The sequence below is a fragment of the Leptonotus elevatus genome, chromosome 2 (assembly GCF_054856555.1).
Source record: "Leptonotus elevatus isolate MCC_2025b chromosome 2, RoL_Lele_1.0, whole genome shotgun sequence".
NCBI lineage: Eukaryota > Metazoa > Chordata > Actinopteri > Syngnathiformes > Syngnathidae > Leptonotus > Leptonotus elevatus.
The window spans coordinates 31,237,637-31,253,006 of NC_141240.1; the positions used below are offsets into that span (position 1 = coordinate 31,237,637).

General features: G+C 41.6%; 1 protein-coding gene across 3 annotated transcripts in view; it reads right to left on the minus strand.

Annotated features, from left to right (window-relative positions):
* Nucleotides 1-15,370, minus strand: part of l1cama (L1 cell adhesion molecule, paralog a) — a 47,076-nt gene that overhangs the window by 2,852 nt on the left and 28,854 nt on the right. For 2 of the 3 annotated variants that reach the window (XM_086067098.1, XM_086067099.1), the window contains 26 exons: nt 14,559-14,573; nt 12,987-13,089; nt 11,312-11,514; nt 8,802-8,924; nt 8,325-8,495; nt 7,835-7,949; nt 7,436-7,620; nt 6,551-6,682; nt 6,310-6,456; nt 5,597-5,708; nt 4,766-4,926; nt 4,529-4,688; nt 4,191-4,315; nt 3,978-4,079; nt 3,657-3,854; nt 3,473-3,543; nt 3,161-3,386; nt 2,965-3,080; nt 2,266-2,482; nt 1,943-2,065; nt 1,534-1,710; nt 1,332-1,445; nt 1,094-1,240; nt 657-788; nt 284-356; nt 148-159 (listed from right to left, as the gene is read on the minus strand). In XM_086067098.1, coding sequence (XP_085923224.1) covers nt 148-159; nt 284-356; nt 657-788; nt 1,094-1,240; nt 1,332-1,445; nt 1,534-1,710; nt 1,943-2,065; nt 2,266-2,482; nt 2,965-3,080; nt 3,161-3,386; nt 3,473-3,543; nt 3,657-3,854; nt 3,978-4,079; nt 4,191-4,315; nt 4,529-4,688; nt 4,766-4,926; nt 5,597-5,708; nt 6,310-6,456; nt 6,551-6,682; nt 7,436-7,620; nt 7,835-7,949; nt 8,325-8,495; nt 8,802-8,924; nt 11,312-11,514; nt 12,987-13,089; nt 14,559-14,573 — 3,460 coding nt within the window. The remainder of the gene's footprint in view (nt 1-147; nt 160-283; nt 357-656; nt 789-1,093; nt 1,241-1,331; nt 1,446-1,533; nt 1,711-1,942; nt 2,066-2,265; nt 2,483-2,964; nt 3,081-3,160; nt 3,387-3,472; nt 3,544-3,656; nt 3,855-3,977; nt 4,080-4,190; nt 4,316-4,528; nt 4,689-4,765; nt 4,927-5,596; nt 5,709-6,309; nt 6,457-6,550; nt 6,683-7,435; nt 7,621-7,834; nt 7,950-8,324; nt 8,496-8,801; nt 8,925-11,311; nt 11,515-12,986; nt 13,090-14,558; nt 14,574-15,370) is intronic. The other variant, XM_086067101.1, reaches the window with a different exon arrangement.

Genomic DNA, 15,370 nt, shown 5'->3' on the forward strand with positions numbered 1-15,370 from the left:
GAAGATCAGTGAATGGGGGTTGTAGAGTTGATACTTTAATCAAAGACAATAACACATGCTGCACATGTAAGATGAAACCATCAACCGTGAAATGCTGCAGATAGGCCAATACAGTATTTGGGATTGGGATTCAAAACCAGAGCATACCTTTCAAGAGATCTGCAAAGCAGGGGCAGGCATTAGGAAGAAAAGAGGAAAATAATGGCAACAGAAAGGGTTAAGGAAGTCTAACAGTGCAGAGGGAATCGGGATAGAATCACGAGTCCAGAACATGAGGACCAACCTGTACTCTCCAAATGTCTCATCCTTCATTGGCCTGGCTTCTGAGTCCATCGGACCTTCCTCTTTGTCTTTAACTAAAAGGAAGAGAAATGGTTGGACCTCATTAACTTAATGGTCTCTTTTCAAGAAGAAAAGTGGTCTCAAGGCACGGGAGTTTAATGTTCATCCGCTAAGTGCTACAACTACTGTCTTGCACTTCGCTGCAGTCAGATAGCGCTGCTTGACACGATATGGAGAAGATACAGAAAAATACATCACATACATTGCAGGGAAACCGAGTCAAGTCAAGCCAATGATACAAAAAACAGTACATTTGAGGCAACCACCACACTAAATGTAACAATATTCTAAGAATAAAGAATATGGTCACTTGCCTGAATACTTTCCTCCTTTGTTCCTCCGGACAAAGCAAAGGATGAGCAGTATGAGCAAAAGTAGCACGATGGCGCTTACAAGGCCAATGAACCAGCCCTGGGTTGCAATGCTGGGCTGCATCTCAGTAACTCCTTGAAAGAAGAATGATGTTTGTTATCACAATGATGGCAATACACAAGAAGAGAGAAAGCTTCAAAAGAAGCGACATCCAAACAAGACAGCGCATTATAATTTCTGACGGGGTGGCACCTCACCAGGGAACTGAAAAATGCACCAAACAAATAATCTCATGAAGCTAACACTTGGAACCACTTCAATAGCAATGCGGCAAACTACAAGGGGTCCTTTGTGGAATTGATTTTATATTTAAACACGGGAAACCCAGAGGAGCAACAGATAAGATGAAAGAAGACGCTGTAATAGACTATTAGAGTACCTGCTCCCTCTGTGTCAATCTCCGTCTGAAAAAAGGTGACGTTGCTGTGGATGAAGTGCAGATGGTAATGAGAACCAGGTCTTAGGCCGTGGAGCTGGTAGAAGGACTGTGAGGAGTCCACCTCTGTCTTCTTCCATTTATCAGCATCTGTACAGACATAATTTATCTCAAGATACACCTCCAAAAAGTCATTATTTAGAAACCACTATTAAGTTTATTGGGTGATGAGATGCTCTACCATTCTTTTTGAAGTATTGGATCTGGAATCTAACATTCCTATGCCTCTTCCTAGTCACCCAGCTGATATTAGCAAAGTTATCTCCAGGAAACACGCTGATGTTGGCAGGAGGCACTGAGAAACATTAATGCAAGGGGAATAGAATTTGTGAGTCACTGAGGCTGGAATGTGACAGCTATGTGAGGTTAAAAAAAAAGTGTACCTCCATCCAGAGTGGTGGCACCTTCCCGCATGATGGGTTCTCCATCTCCAGCGGCAGTGCGCCCCCTTAGGTAGAAGCGGTAGTGGCTATGGCAATCTAGGCCCTTCAGGGTGAAGTGGCTGATTGTGGGATCATCTATTTTCTCCACCTGCATTGGGCTGTCGTCACTCTCCACAACTGAGCATGGATGAGAAGATAGCCAATCAGTTTAAGGATGAGTTGAAATTGAATGGTGATGCTGATTTGACTGCTCTTTAGAAGATAGGAGTTAGGTATCAGCTTAGGCTTAATCAAGGATGTAGACCTGGCTGGGCAGGCCATTGGTGGCTTTTACGGTTCAGGGTCAAAATACGTTGTAACCTATCCTAGTTGGCTTGTGTGTAATAGAGGGAATATGAATAATGCTCACTTTGTTGGTACTGCAAGTGGTATCCAATAAGAATCCCATTGGGTTGACTTGGTGGTGTCCATCGCAGCCTCATTTCCGTCTCAGATGGACTTTCTAACGCCAGAGATGTTGGCGCATGTGGAACTAAACAAACAACATAGATGATCAAATAGGCTTTTATATTGCACTCAATCGTCACAAATTTCTCCAAGATTTCTTACAAAAATTTTTGACACCGTTGCCATTGTGTTCGATTCATCCCTGTCATGTCTTCCCCCTTCCCCGCATCTGCCGCCAGTGAGTGTCTCAACCCACCCTTCCAATCTGCCTCTTCCCTTTCTCACCTCCCTCATCAGTCTCGAAGGACACCATCTCCGATGGCGGCCCATCTCCTTTGCTGTTGAACACGCTGACAGTCAAGCTGTAGTGGGAGTACGGTCGGAGATCGCCAATCATTTTCCTCTCCTCGTTGGCCCCAGTCTCCACAACAACAGTTGTCGTTGGCTCCCTTGCCCTTCGAGCTTTGTGGTGACCCCGGGGGCCGAACCTAGTCAAGTGAATCTGGAGCCAGAAAAATTTTTTTAAACATAAATTTTCATACAGTTTTCTATCTATCCACCCATTTTCTTCTGCTTATACAAGACAGTACTTCCCACCAAGGGGACACTGATATGTCCCGAGACCTGTGAGGGTGACGAGGTCTGTCTTGGGGTCTCCTCCCGGTAACATCTTACTAGGGCTGTACTCTGAGCTATCTTGTCCTGTCACTCACTACCCAAAGTATGTAACCATAAGTGATTGTAGGAATGTGGATCAAACCAAAACATTTTGCAGGGATCAAATTGCTACACAACACATAATCCAACCTCATTCGGAAACAAGACCCCAAGTTATTTCCCCTCTATCCTCACCTCCTGAAGCAGGACATTGCTCCTAACCTGGAGGGCAAAATTCACCCATTTTTGGACTGCAGACCATGACCTCTGATTTGACCGACCAATTGAGCCGGACAGCGATATATTTATTTCTGTTAAGATTTGTACCTTGTAGCCGAGCAGGTGTCCTCTGACCGTGTCTCTGGCTATTGCAGCCCAGGTCACCCTGATAGCAGTGCTGTTCAGTATAGCAATGCCCACATTCATGGGGGCCTCCAGTGGAACTAAGGCATAAAAGCAAAATATATGGACACAGCGTAACATACAAATATTGCTAGTGGGTTAGAGAAATGATTGATCTTACAATTCTCGCCTGAGTAGCCAATGACAGGATCAGGCTCAGGTCCCTCCCCCTTTTCATTCAAAGCCTGCACTTTGATCTCGAATGCGGAGAAGTTGCCGATCTCATTGATAACTAATGGCGGCGCAATTGTGTAGTTAGGGTGCCAATCGGGCCCGCTGCCCACCACCCGCCTCCACAGGACACGATACTTGAAGTCAGGTCCATTGAAGTCCCGTTTGTCCATTTCCTGTCATAAGAAGAATACTAACCTATGAGGCATGAAATCCTTTGAAAACGAGTCGATGCTGCTTCATGCAATTGCATATCTCTTACCTCCCAGGTAATGGCGAGCGTATTTGGGTCAGTGGACTCACTCCTGACATCTTCAGGGTTATTGTCTGGTGCTATGGTCATAAAACTCTAGATTAAACCATGAAAATGCAAATGCGCAGCCATAAACGCGACTACTACTACTACTACTAATAATAATAATAATAATAATAATAATAGCTCTAACCTTCAGCAGCTGTATTGTGGATTTCAGACGGATTGCTCGGAGCACTCTTGCCCACATCGTTGATGGCAATGACACGGAAACGGTATGACATGTAGGGCCACAGAGAGAGAACGGCGTGGTCTTTGTTCCCTGATACTCTGCTCAATTCTTCCCAACCTCGTTCATTTGAAACCTGATCCTCAAACTCAATCACATACTCTGCATAGATACACATTATAGAGAAAGATGTAGGCTTTAATGGAGCCCTACAGAAACATCTAGGATGTGGGTGAGGTCTTTGCGAAAGGTCAATCATCTCAACATGCCTGCATCAATACTAACCTATCACAGGGCTGTTGTGTTCATCTCCAGGAGTCCAACTGAGAGTGATTGTGCGCCTTCTAGGTTGTGTAAGCTGCAGAAGAGTAGGAGGGTCCGGACGATCTGTAGATAATAAAATGTACTGTCATCATAACTATCTATTGAGATTTTTTTCTCTGTTACAGTTTTCAAGCAGCTTTTTATGTTAATTTGATTATACAGTGGTGAGCTCACCGTGTAGCGTGAGTGTGCCGGTTGCTTCGGCCATGTCCAAGTTTGTGATAACCTGACACGTGTAGTTTCCCTCATCTTCAGGTTTGGTGTTAGAAATGATCAAGTCCGGTCCTTCAAATGTGTATCTAAAAGACGGAAAGTTAGGAATTAATATATTATTCAAATGAAGCTGTCATACATACTTGTACTGTGTATCCAGGAGTAGACAGATATATTTTTGGTGTCTATCGTTCCACATTCACATATACAGTATTCACTACTCCCGTACAGTTGCCTCATATATTGTTGCTAATATAGTTTTATTAATGAAACAAAGGATTTTAGCAGAGATGTCTAACTTCAAATCATTGCCAGATGCAAACAGCTTGTGGTCGTTTTTTCTCCACTGAATAAGTGGAGAGGCCAGTTTGGGGTCCACAAGAGAGACACAGGTGAAGATGGTAGTCTGTCCAGGCTGCACCTTCAGAGCCTGCGGCGGTGACAGGATCACTGTTCTGTCTGTGGGAGAAAAGTAACAACATGTTGAGTTATGGTGCCAATGTGTGTGCATGTGTGTGTGCTTGTGTGCCACTCACTGAGGACCTCCAACTCTGCACTGATGGACAGGTTGGTGTTTTGCACAGAGCATGTGTAAAAGCCCTCATCATCATGTGTGACATTGAAGATTTCTAAAGCCCCAGTGGTAAGAGGGTTAATTCTGGAATCTGCCAGAAGGGAGGAGACACTGCCACTGTGCCTGGAAAAAACACACATCCACACACAATTCTTGAAAATGTGTAATTTTACTAAGGACGTGAAGGTTGGAAAGGGTCATATAATGTAGGGGTATACTGGCTGCAGTGGCACCTACGGGTATATGTGCTATCCATTGCTTGGTCGACAATTGCTACGTCTTGCAGGAGTGGTACAGGGAGAAAACGCCCCATTTCAAGAAATTATATGAAAAATGATGGCGGCATGATGATCTAGTGGTTAGCCATCTGTCTCAGGGCTCTGGGGTTGGGTGTTCAAATCTAAGCCCACACCTTCCTGTGTAGACTTGGCATGTTCTCAACATGCTTGTGCGGGTTTTCTCCAGCAACAGGTTAAGTGAACACTTAAATTTCCGATAGGTATGATTATTTGTCCATATGTGTCCTGTGATTGTCCGGCGGCCAGTCCAGGGTGTGCCACGCCTTTCGTCCAAAGTCAGATGGGATAGGCTCCAGCTCACCCGAATGAGGAGAATGGGTACCGAAAATGGACGTATGTATGAATGACAACGAGGGTTTGCCATCTTGGATGAGCGGCGGCATTAATCACACTCTAGATGTGACCGTGTTTGGCTGCTAATGAAATGCATCGTACGCTATCAAAAACTGTGTGATGAAAAGACAGGAGAGCAGTGCAGCGCTTGATTGTCTCACCATGTGACTTTTGGTTTAGGAGAGCCAAAGCTGTCACACTCCAGCAAAACTTTCTGGCCTTCAGTAACTGTGTAAGTGTTGCTATCCTCAGTTAGGATCTGTGGAGGCAGCTCTGAAACAACAAATGGAGATAAGAAATAAATATACAGGATATCATGTGAACACTTGATTAACTCATTCATTGATCAATTAGGGGTTTACTGGACTGATGAGTTGTCACAGCATGTTTCATCATTTTGGACAATTGTATTGTTTTTTGTTTTGTTTTTATTTGTTCATTTTTCCTTTCGGACAATCATTCTGACAGTTTCAACATAACCGTTTACAACATATATTCATTACACCCGAAACAAAAAAGGGCTGATGGGATGAAGCCGAAGCTTATTAATTCCCGTCCCCAGAATACATTTAAGATGCAGTTATCAAGATGTTGATTCATTAATTATCAAGATGTTGATTCATTCATTGTTATAAGACACAAAACACTGTAAAAAAAAAAAATGGTATGATTTAGGGGAAAGCCCTCTTGGGTTCCCAGTGCATACAGGAATAAGTTTGGTCATGTGAAAGAACTACAGTAAATGAGAGACTTGAATCACTATTAGTCTCTTTTTCCCCACACAAGTGCATACTTCTACTTCTAGTTAAATACTGAATGTCAGTACTTTTGTCACCTGTGCTATTAGTAGTACTATATAATGGGAATCTCCTACCAATGACATAAACGTTGGTGTTGGATAGTATGGCTCCATGTTTGTTTGAGGACTTGCACTGGTAGATGGCTGTGTCTCCAAAATTGACATCCTTTAGGATAAGAGAGCCGCTCGATATCAGAGTGCGTCTGCTGTCTTTGTCAGTCGCTGTTTGAAATAAGAAAACACACAGAGGCTAAAGCACGTAACCATGTGCAAAGTGCTTTACGATGTATGTGCGTGCATTTGTTTGTATACTGACATGAGAGAGGGATCCCGTTGATGGTCCAAGTGATGATTGGAGTCGGGATGCCTTCTGCCTGGCAGTCAAGTCTGACATTCTCACCGGGAGCGTATAACATACTGATTGGCTCTTTGGTCCAGTAGGGAGCAGCTAGCAAATCCAATAATGAACCACGTTTGTTTTTCAAACTTTAAATGTTATCGAATAAACATGATTGAAACAGTGTAGACTAAGTAAGTCAAGTGAATGAAATGAATAAAGTCCATCCCTCGCAAATGGACATAAAGATAAGCAAACAGAAGCAGAGAAAAGGAAACTCACGCAGCTTAAAGTGACACAAAATTAAGTACTTGTCTGCTCAACAGGTACATTTATCACCTAATTTGTGATTGTATACTCCACAAAATCAAACTTCATACCAATAAAATGTAGTGTTGTGTTACAGTAACACTCCATTACGAATAAGTCACGCTACCAATGTAGTAGCTTGGCAAATTATTTACAGTGCTAATGCTATCTTAGAATTGCTAGCGCTGCAGTTTTGCTGAAGCTGGATATCCTTTCTCTATTATAATTCATCACAACGATGCCCTTTAATAATCACATGACATTATGAATGGCCATAGATGTGAGGCTTTGGCTTAGGGAATAGTGCCGTGAGGCTATACATTCAAATATTTCATCAGTTTTAACACTGTAAAAAAAAAAAACACCTTTAATTGTTGAAGATTTCAATGTGACTTAAGTTTTGCTTACTTTGTATTGATCACTTTTTCATGATTAGATATTAATTGACTATTTTTAGGGTGTGTGGGAGGAGTGAGGTGTTCCATCTCGGTCAGGATTTTAGGGTAGTGGGGGCTTACGTTTATTTACTGCTGGTTGTGTGTGCGTTTGACGTACCTTCCACTGCCACAGTGTACGTGTGTATGGTCTTCCCTTGGGAATTCTCAGCAAGACACTGATACTCGCCGGCATCGCTCTCTGAGATATTGGTGAAGCGTAGACGGCGGTCAAACATTTCTATGGCAGTCCGAGATTCGGACAACTCTCCGTCCTTCCTCACCCACAATACTTTGGGAGTTGGACTGAGCGGAAAGAATGGAGGGGTGATTAAAAATAAGATGAAGTAGAAGGAGATGCAAGAAGCAAAGTTGGCAGTACAGTGCAAAGGTAATGGTAGTGGGAGTGTAAGGAGGTAAGAGAAAATGGGATGTTAAGAAGTTCGATTTAAAAGGCGCGTCTCCAGGCTTCATATATAAGCATAAAGCACATACAATATGCATACACTTAGACACTCACTAGCCTTGGACGATACACTCGAGCTCGATGGTCTGGCCCCGGAGTGCATGATAAGTGCTGTGGCTTCCAGTAGGTCTCATCATGTGGGGCCTTCTGTTCCGCAGCACTGAGTTGGCTGAAGCACAAACATTCACACGCAACACACCCAAGTGTCATTCTCTAAATGCTGTTGACCTCCGAAGCCCTTGCACTGCAGCGGCACGGACCGCTCTGTTAACATGTGCGGGTCTCTCTGCTCTGCTTGAGCTTCAGATGTTGGCAGACACCTCCCAGTGTGAAAGAGATGATGCCCCCACGCCTTGTTGCTAGGTTACATTCAATGATTGGGTCCACTTATTGGGTCAATGACAATGATTTGGAATTCATTTGTGCACACATTTTAGGTACAATAGGGTACTTTTTTTTAAATAGAAGATGCTTAAGTTGAAAGTCGAAATCGGGTTAAGGTTTTTGATCTTTGGTTGATCTTGTCAACTTGAGTGAAACTTACAGGGGTTGACGGTCAGAGTGACGGGTTCCTTTGCCAGAATGGTGCGAGTTGCCAGATACTGGACATTGCAGGTGTAGTCATCCCTGCTGTCCGTGGTTTTCAGGTGGGCAAAATACAGGTTACCATCCTTGCCCACCACCACCCGCTCACTCAGTTGGATGTGACGGAGCTCTGCAAGGAAAGATGAGACCACAGTATGAGACTTACAAGTATACACTTGTAAGAATAGGTTTCTTTGTCAAAAATAAACAATTGAGAACTGATTACGTTCAGGACACAAGTGGGGGCATTTGCTTGTAAACATTGTTAATACTTCACGGAAGAGCAAAAATGAAGAAAATAAACAGCAGGAATGTACAGTATCAAATAAAAGTCCATTATGATACACACTCCATAGCCACAATATTCAGCTGAATTGTCGAGGGATTGTCAACAGAACAAGTCGATAGAAATGAAATCAACGGGTAGTATACTCACTCCAGTCCATCCAGTGAATGATGGGCTCCATGGAGCTCTGTGGGGGGTTGCACTTCAGAACAATACTGCTTCCTTCTTCAGACTTCACGTGGACTTTTTTCTCTTTCTGCTGGGATGGTGGAGCTGAAGGGCGCCAAGGAAGAGGAAATGCTTACTCATGAGAAGAGAAGTGCCACACTCTTGTATATGTAAACAACCATCTTTGTTTTATGTGTAAAGTTGTTCCTTGACATAAGAATTTAATTAGTTCCTTGACCACATATGTAACTCAAAACATTTGTATCTCAAATTACCTTTGTCCACTGAAATGAATGGAATTGCCATTAATCCGTTCCAGCCTTCCAAATGAAAATCAACAAAAGAATTGTGGTAATGTGCTTTTTGAAAGAAAAATAACACTCTATAATGTTGTACTTTCAACACGCAGTGATGAGTTATTTAAATAGAATGTAAATAATTTGTTTAAATCATATTTTTAGCTTTAATTCAATAGCCACTTTGTGTCACAGGCATAGCGGCACATATGAAGAGGAATTTCACATCTGACTCAGTAAGTTGCAGTGATTATTCACAAAGGATAATGATAATAATAATAATAATAATAATAATAATAATAATATAATAATAAAATTAAAAATAGATCTTACTTATATGCCTGAGTATTGTTATCTGTCCACATTTTAAATCCTTTGCTAAAAGTGTTGTGACACCGCAACACAGATGCTATTCTTTAGCCCATCTATGGTATTTTGCTTTGCATATTAGCAATAAGCTAAAATGACTTTATTATAAGCTATATGATTGTTTTAAAGACACAATGTGTAATTATATTTACACATTACTGGGCATGACATGACTTTAAACAACTTGAAGCCTCTTTTTTTGTGTGGAATTGTTCACTAGCTGTCAAACAGTTGCTTGTAGTGAAGTGAGTTGAGTTCACTGCCACCATGCAGCACTTATATCTCAAATTTTTACTCTCATGTCAAATAAAAAAATCAGACGACCAACAGCTTGTTTTTCGAAAAAAAGTTGTCTGGTCACCTGTATCTGAAGCCAGAATTCTTTCATGTCGCCATCACCTGGCAACAAGACTTGACCCTCATCATTTACAAGGAGTGGGGACGAATACATAGACGAAAGTGCCTCGTTTGTCGTGAGGAAGTGGAACAATGTGATTTGGGAGTTGTTCGTGCTATATTTGCTTCGTGCCTCCCCTCTGCTCATCGCACATAACCCCACGGGAGCCACTGAAGAGGGCTTTGCATGACATCAGCTCACGAGTGTTTCTGGGGAAACGGTTGTCAGGGAAACTGTGAGTGAAGGAGGGCGCCCTGGAGAGATCCAGCCACATCGGTGGATGGATAACACAAAGGTCCTTTTTGCATTACACTTGTCCAGGGGCTTGCATATGTGTGCGCTCGTGTATGTCTGTGATTTTTTTTTTTTGTAGCTGATTATCATGTTCTTGCATGTTAATTATGTTCTAGGTGACGGTGCCCTGTTGTCCCAGTGTGAGTCTTCATATAGTAACAAATGAGCTGTTTAGAAAGCAGGACAACTCAACATCACACGGCCATGCTATTGCCTCTAAACAGACAATTAGCTTGCACGAGCTCGTTTGCAGGAGTGCTCAAACATCCCTTATATATTTCACATATATCAGGCTTGTGTAGTACTAATTTGACATATTAAATCAATTAAATAATACCTCTTCGGTTTGTGCTGTTCATTTGCATCTATTCATGCAAGCATAATTGAAATGTCTCGTATTTTGTATGATTTTGTCATTTCCAATTTCAGATCTTTTAAACTGCTATATTAACAAGATCAAATTTTTTTTTACGGTGGCTACATTTGACCAATTGAAACCCCCCCCCAAAAAAATTTCATTGATTTAATTTGAGCTGAATCAAACAATTTGCGTACAATGGCTCTTGTTTTAGAATCAAAACTTTTGTTGTTGTTTTTTGTTTTATATGATTCCCACCAGAATACAAAATCAAATTTTGGGGCAAAGGAAGCAATTTCACGTCATATTCTTAGTTTATGAAACAGGCGTTTAATGGTTTACTGCACTCCAGTGGAGCAAGTGAATGAAGCAATTTTGATTTCAATTAGTGGAAAAAGACTCTGCTAACCATATAGAAAAATTCACTGACAGCAATGTAAGGAGAAAAAAAAAGTGGTTCTGATTTATTTATTTATTTATTTATTTTCATTTTTGAGCTTGTTTTCCAACCTGGGCATAGAGCAAATAAACTGAAATTTGATGGGAAACAAACGAATGGATAAGCCTACTTTATTTTAATGAAAATAAGTGATATTAAAAACTTTATGCAGTAAAAGAAGCCGAAAAGATTTACAGACTATGTCTGTACTGCACATAGAAAAAATGGTTATAGACAAGCTGAAAGGGTAATACAAATCCAACAAGGCCTAAGTGTTTAAATATATTTTGTATTAACTGGTCAGTAAGTATTTTGTGATCATCTCGGTTGGCTCCTCACCATCAGTGTTGAGCGTGGCCTCATTGGAGACGGCCGTGCCAAGCTCGTTGGATGCGTAGCACACGTATTTGCCTTGGTACTGCTTCAGGGAGTCCACCGTGTTGCTGAGCGTGTAGAAGGCGAAGGATCCGGAACGCTCAGTCACCTTGAGTTCTGGGTCAGTACCTGGGTCGAACTCCTCTCCGTCCTTCGTCCATCGGAAACTGCCAAAAAATAAAATCACAAAACATTTTGACTTGAATAACTACATGCCCTTATGTGACTAAATTCGAGGACGCAAATAAATTTAATCCCTGATGGGACTCTCGAGCTTATTAAGTCTAATTGTGATATTCATCCTTTACTTGGCAACCACTGCAGTCTTCCACTTGGGAAGATTGCTTTGCCACATTTGTCCTTTGTTGATGACAGAATTGTGACAGAGAGCTGCTTTCCTCTCATGATGGACTAATCAACACGGAGACTGAAAGTCACCCTGAGTCTAGATCAGTGTGTATGTGTGTGTGTGTGCGTTAGCATAATGAGAGAGAGAGAGAGAGAGTGATAGTGAGTGAGAGTGAGACTGCATGACAGTGAGTAGGAGAGACAGATTGAGTTAGTGTGAGAGTGAGTGACAGCCAAAGGGCAATAGAGAGTGAGAGTGAGTGAGTAAATGAATGAATGAGAGAGTGAGAATGTGAAAGAGATTAACAGTGTAAGAGTGAATGAGAGCAAGTGAGAGAGTGTGAGAATATAAGCGAGTGTGACAAAGTGAGAGGAAAAGTGTGGGAAGGTGAGAGACAGTCTGAGTAAGAGAGAGAGAGAGTATGTGACAAATGAGAGAGGGACTGTGGGAGAGTGAGAGACATTCTTGGAGTGTGAGAGAAAGACAGCGAGTGTGTGATTGAGAGAGAATGAGAGCGTAGAGTGAATGAGAGAAGAGTGTGTAAATTAGAGTGAGAGAGAAAAAGAGTGAATGAGGGAATGTGACCAAGTGAGAGATTGAGTGTGACCGAGTGAGTGACCGAGTGAGACATTGAATGTGACCGAGTGAGTGATCGAGTGAGAGATTGAGTGCGACCAAGTGAGTAAGTGAGTGAGTGACCGAGTGAGTGAGTGAGTGAGTGAGTGACCGAGTGACCGAGTGAGTGATTGAGTGTGACCGAGTGAGTGAGAATGACAGCGTAGAGTGAATGAGAGAAAAGTGAGTAAATTAGAGTGAAAGAGCAAAAGAGTGAATGAGGGAGTTTGACCAAGTGAGAGATTGAGAGTGGGAGAGTGAGAGACACTCTTCAAGAGTGAGTGAGTGAGTGACCAAGTGAGTGAGTGAGTGACCGAGTGAGAGAGAATGACAGCGTAGAATAAATGAAAGAAGAGTGAGTAAATTAGAGTGAGAGAGCAAAAGAGTGAATGAGGGAGTTTGACCAAGTGAGAGACTGAGAGTGGGAGAGAGAGAGACACTCTTCAAGAGTGAGTGAGTGACCAAGTGAATGAGTGAGTGACCGAGTGAGAGAGAATGACAGTGTAGAGTGAATGAAAGAAGAGTGAGTAAATTAGAGTGAGAGAGCAAAAGAGTGAATGAGGGAGTTTGAACAAGTGAGAGATTGAGAGTGGGAGAGTGAGAGACATTCTTCAAGAGTGAGTGAGTGAGTGAGTGAGTGAGTGAGTGAGTGAGTGAGTGAGTGTCCATACGAACATGGGCAGCGGGTTGCCAGAGGCTTCGCAGGTCAAGACAAGATCTTCCACGCTGAAGATGGTGACGGACTCGGGCTGTGTGATGATAACAGGAGGCCTCTTGACTGCAAGGATCAAAAACACACATGGTTGTAATGAGGACATGTTGATGAACGCACCTGAGATCACACATTAATCCTTTCTGTAACCGTGCTCCTAACTCAAAACACCGCACACATTGAGCTTGATTACTTTACCAAATTACTAGTTATTCATATTTTCTCGACCAGTTATCGAATATTCTGTCTGGGGGTAACATGAACTTGTATTTTAATTAACTTGATTTTAAAAGCATTTAATGTGTATTGTATTATGTTAATACCTATTTATAAATTAGGAACCATCATCATATGGGAGCGCTGCAGTATTTTATTTATTTCATTACGCGTGCATTAACTGGCGCTTTGATGCATATTACCCCAGAGTAATGCATGCATCCGTATGACCAGAAGGCGCAGAGACACCAATCATTTTTAGGTTAACAGCTGCCAATAGCTATATATTCAATCAATAGGACCAGGAAAGAGTCCCAAGAGAAGGAGTAATGTAGGCTGAGGATGAAATTGCTTGAGATGAGAGGAAATGGATGCAATAAAATTCAAGAGGGATGTGAAGGGGGGATTTTAGAGGACCATCGTGAGAGGAAGCTTATCTTTGCCTGCCACTGTTGTCACTGTCACAGACTTTACCATGGATATTCATTTATTTTTTTAAATAATCTACACACCACTTTTCAGATGCTAGCTTTTTATGATCTTAAAAAAAAAGAGACCAAGATAAATCATTTCAAAACGTATTTAGCTATTGAACTTACATAACCTGTACAGTTTAATTGGAAAAGGTGTTGTTTTTTTAAAGTAAAAAATAAAAGATGTACTAACTAACTAATGTTAGGAGTATTGTCCTCGTAAAGGCCGCAATTTGCACTGGTGCAGGTGTATCGATTTTAAAGTAGCCAGTGGGTTAATAATTGAGTCTGTATCTGGAATGGGTTTCAAGAAGTGACTTGACAGCAGCAAGAGAGAGCTTAAGTCAGGTAAAGGAAAGTAAGATGTAGAGCGAGCCAACAAAAGGATAAAGGGGTTGCCGTGGCAGCCGAGCAGAACGATGCACAGCGATGATGCGGCAACCGACAGAGACAGAAAATCGACAAAAGGTTCAGCAGACGAAGAGAGTGAGAGAGTGAGGGAATGCAATGAAAGCTAATAAGCCCCTTCTTGATCAAATTAAAGTTCAGGCTTGGGGCTGTGCAGAGGAGGGTGGCGCTTTTACTTCCCCGTGCTGCCCACATGACCACAAACACACACACAGAAAATGGCTCAACATCCACACAGACACACAAGCACAACAACAAATGCTGGATTCTCTAATGTGCAGCAAAGTGTAAACACCCCCACCACCATTTTTTTCCTTTTCTTTTTTTAACCTACCACTGAATGGAAAATAACCCCAGCGGCATAACAAAAGTGTTTACAAGCAGCTTTGCCAGCACCTACATTACCAAATATCGGTGAGTAACATTAAAAGCACTTACGGTCAATTATGTGGTCTTTTGTTGTCCACAGTGAAGGCAAGAGAGCAGGCGTGAGAAGAAAATGTTTTAGTTAGAGTACTCAAGAGAGTCTTAAATATCTAAATGTTAGATAGACAGCTGTCATTTCACATGCTGCAGTACAACTGTAAATAGAAGGAAATATACAGATCAGGAATAGGAAAAGAAACATACAATACACAGAAACATTCCAATTATCAGTAAGGCATCTTCCTGAAACTTGATTTTGTTCTTCAGTTATTTTATAATTGATTTATTAATTCAATGGTATTAGATTTTAGGATTTTAACAAACTTCACATTTAGTGAGTGTTTTATAATGGTTTGACTCCGGGAACATATGACTTCCATTAAAATTGATTTAAATGGGGAAATATGGTGGTGCCTTGAGATGCAACAGCACAACGCTAATCCTACTGGTTAGCCTGTCTAGGGGGTGTTTTATATTGTTTGTTAGCATTAGGCTAACCTGACATACTGTGTGTAAAACGAAGTGATAAGTGTATTTAAAATAAACATACTTTTAATTTTGTGTTTAGTTGAATTGTAAACCTCAACTGGGAATGGCAATAATTAGATGGAAGCCTGTTTTTTTTTTTTTTTTTCAAGTATTGTTCACCACTTGCTTTACTGCTGCTTGTTGTGAAGTGAGTTGAGTTAGTTAGTTCACTGCCATCATTCAGCAATCATATCTCATATTTTTGCTCACAGGTCAAAGCAAAACATCTGCCGAGCATCTCTCAAAGCACCACTGTATTTTGTTTTGTAATGATTGTAAATGTGAGCTATTGTCAC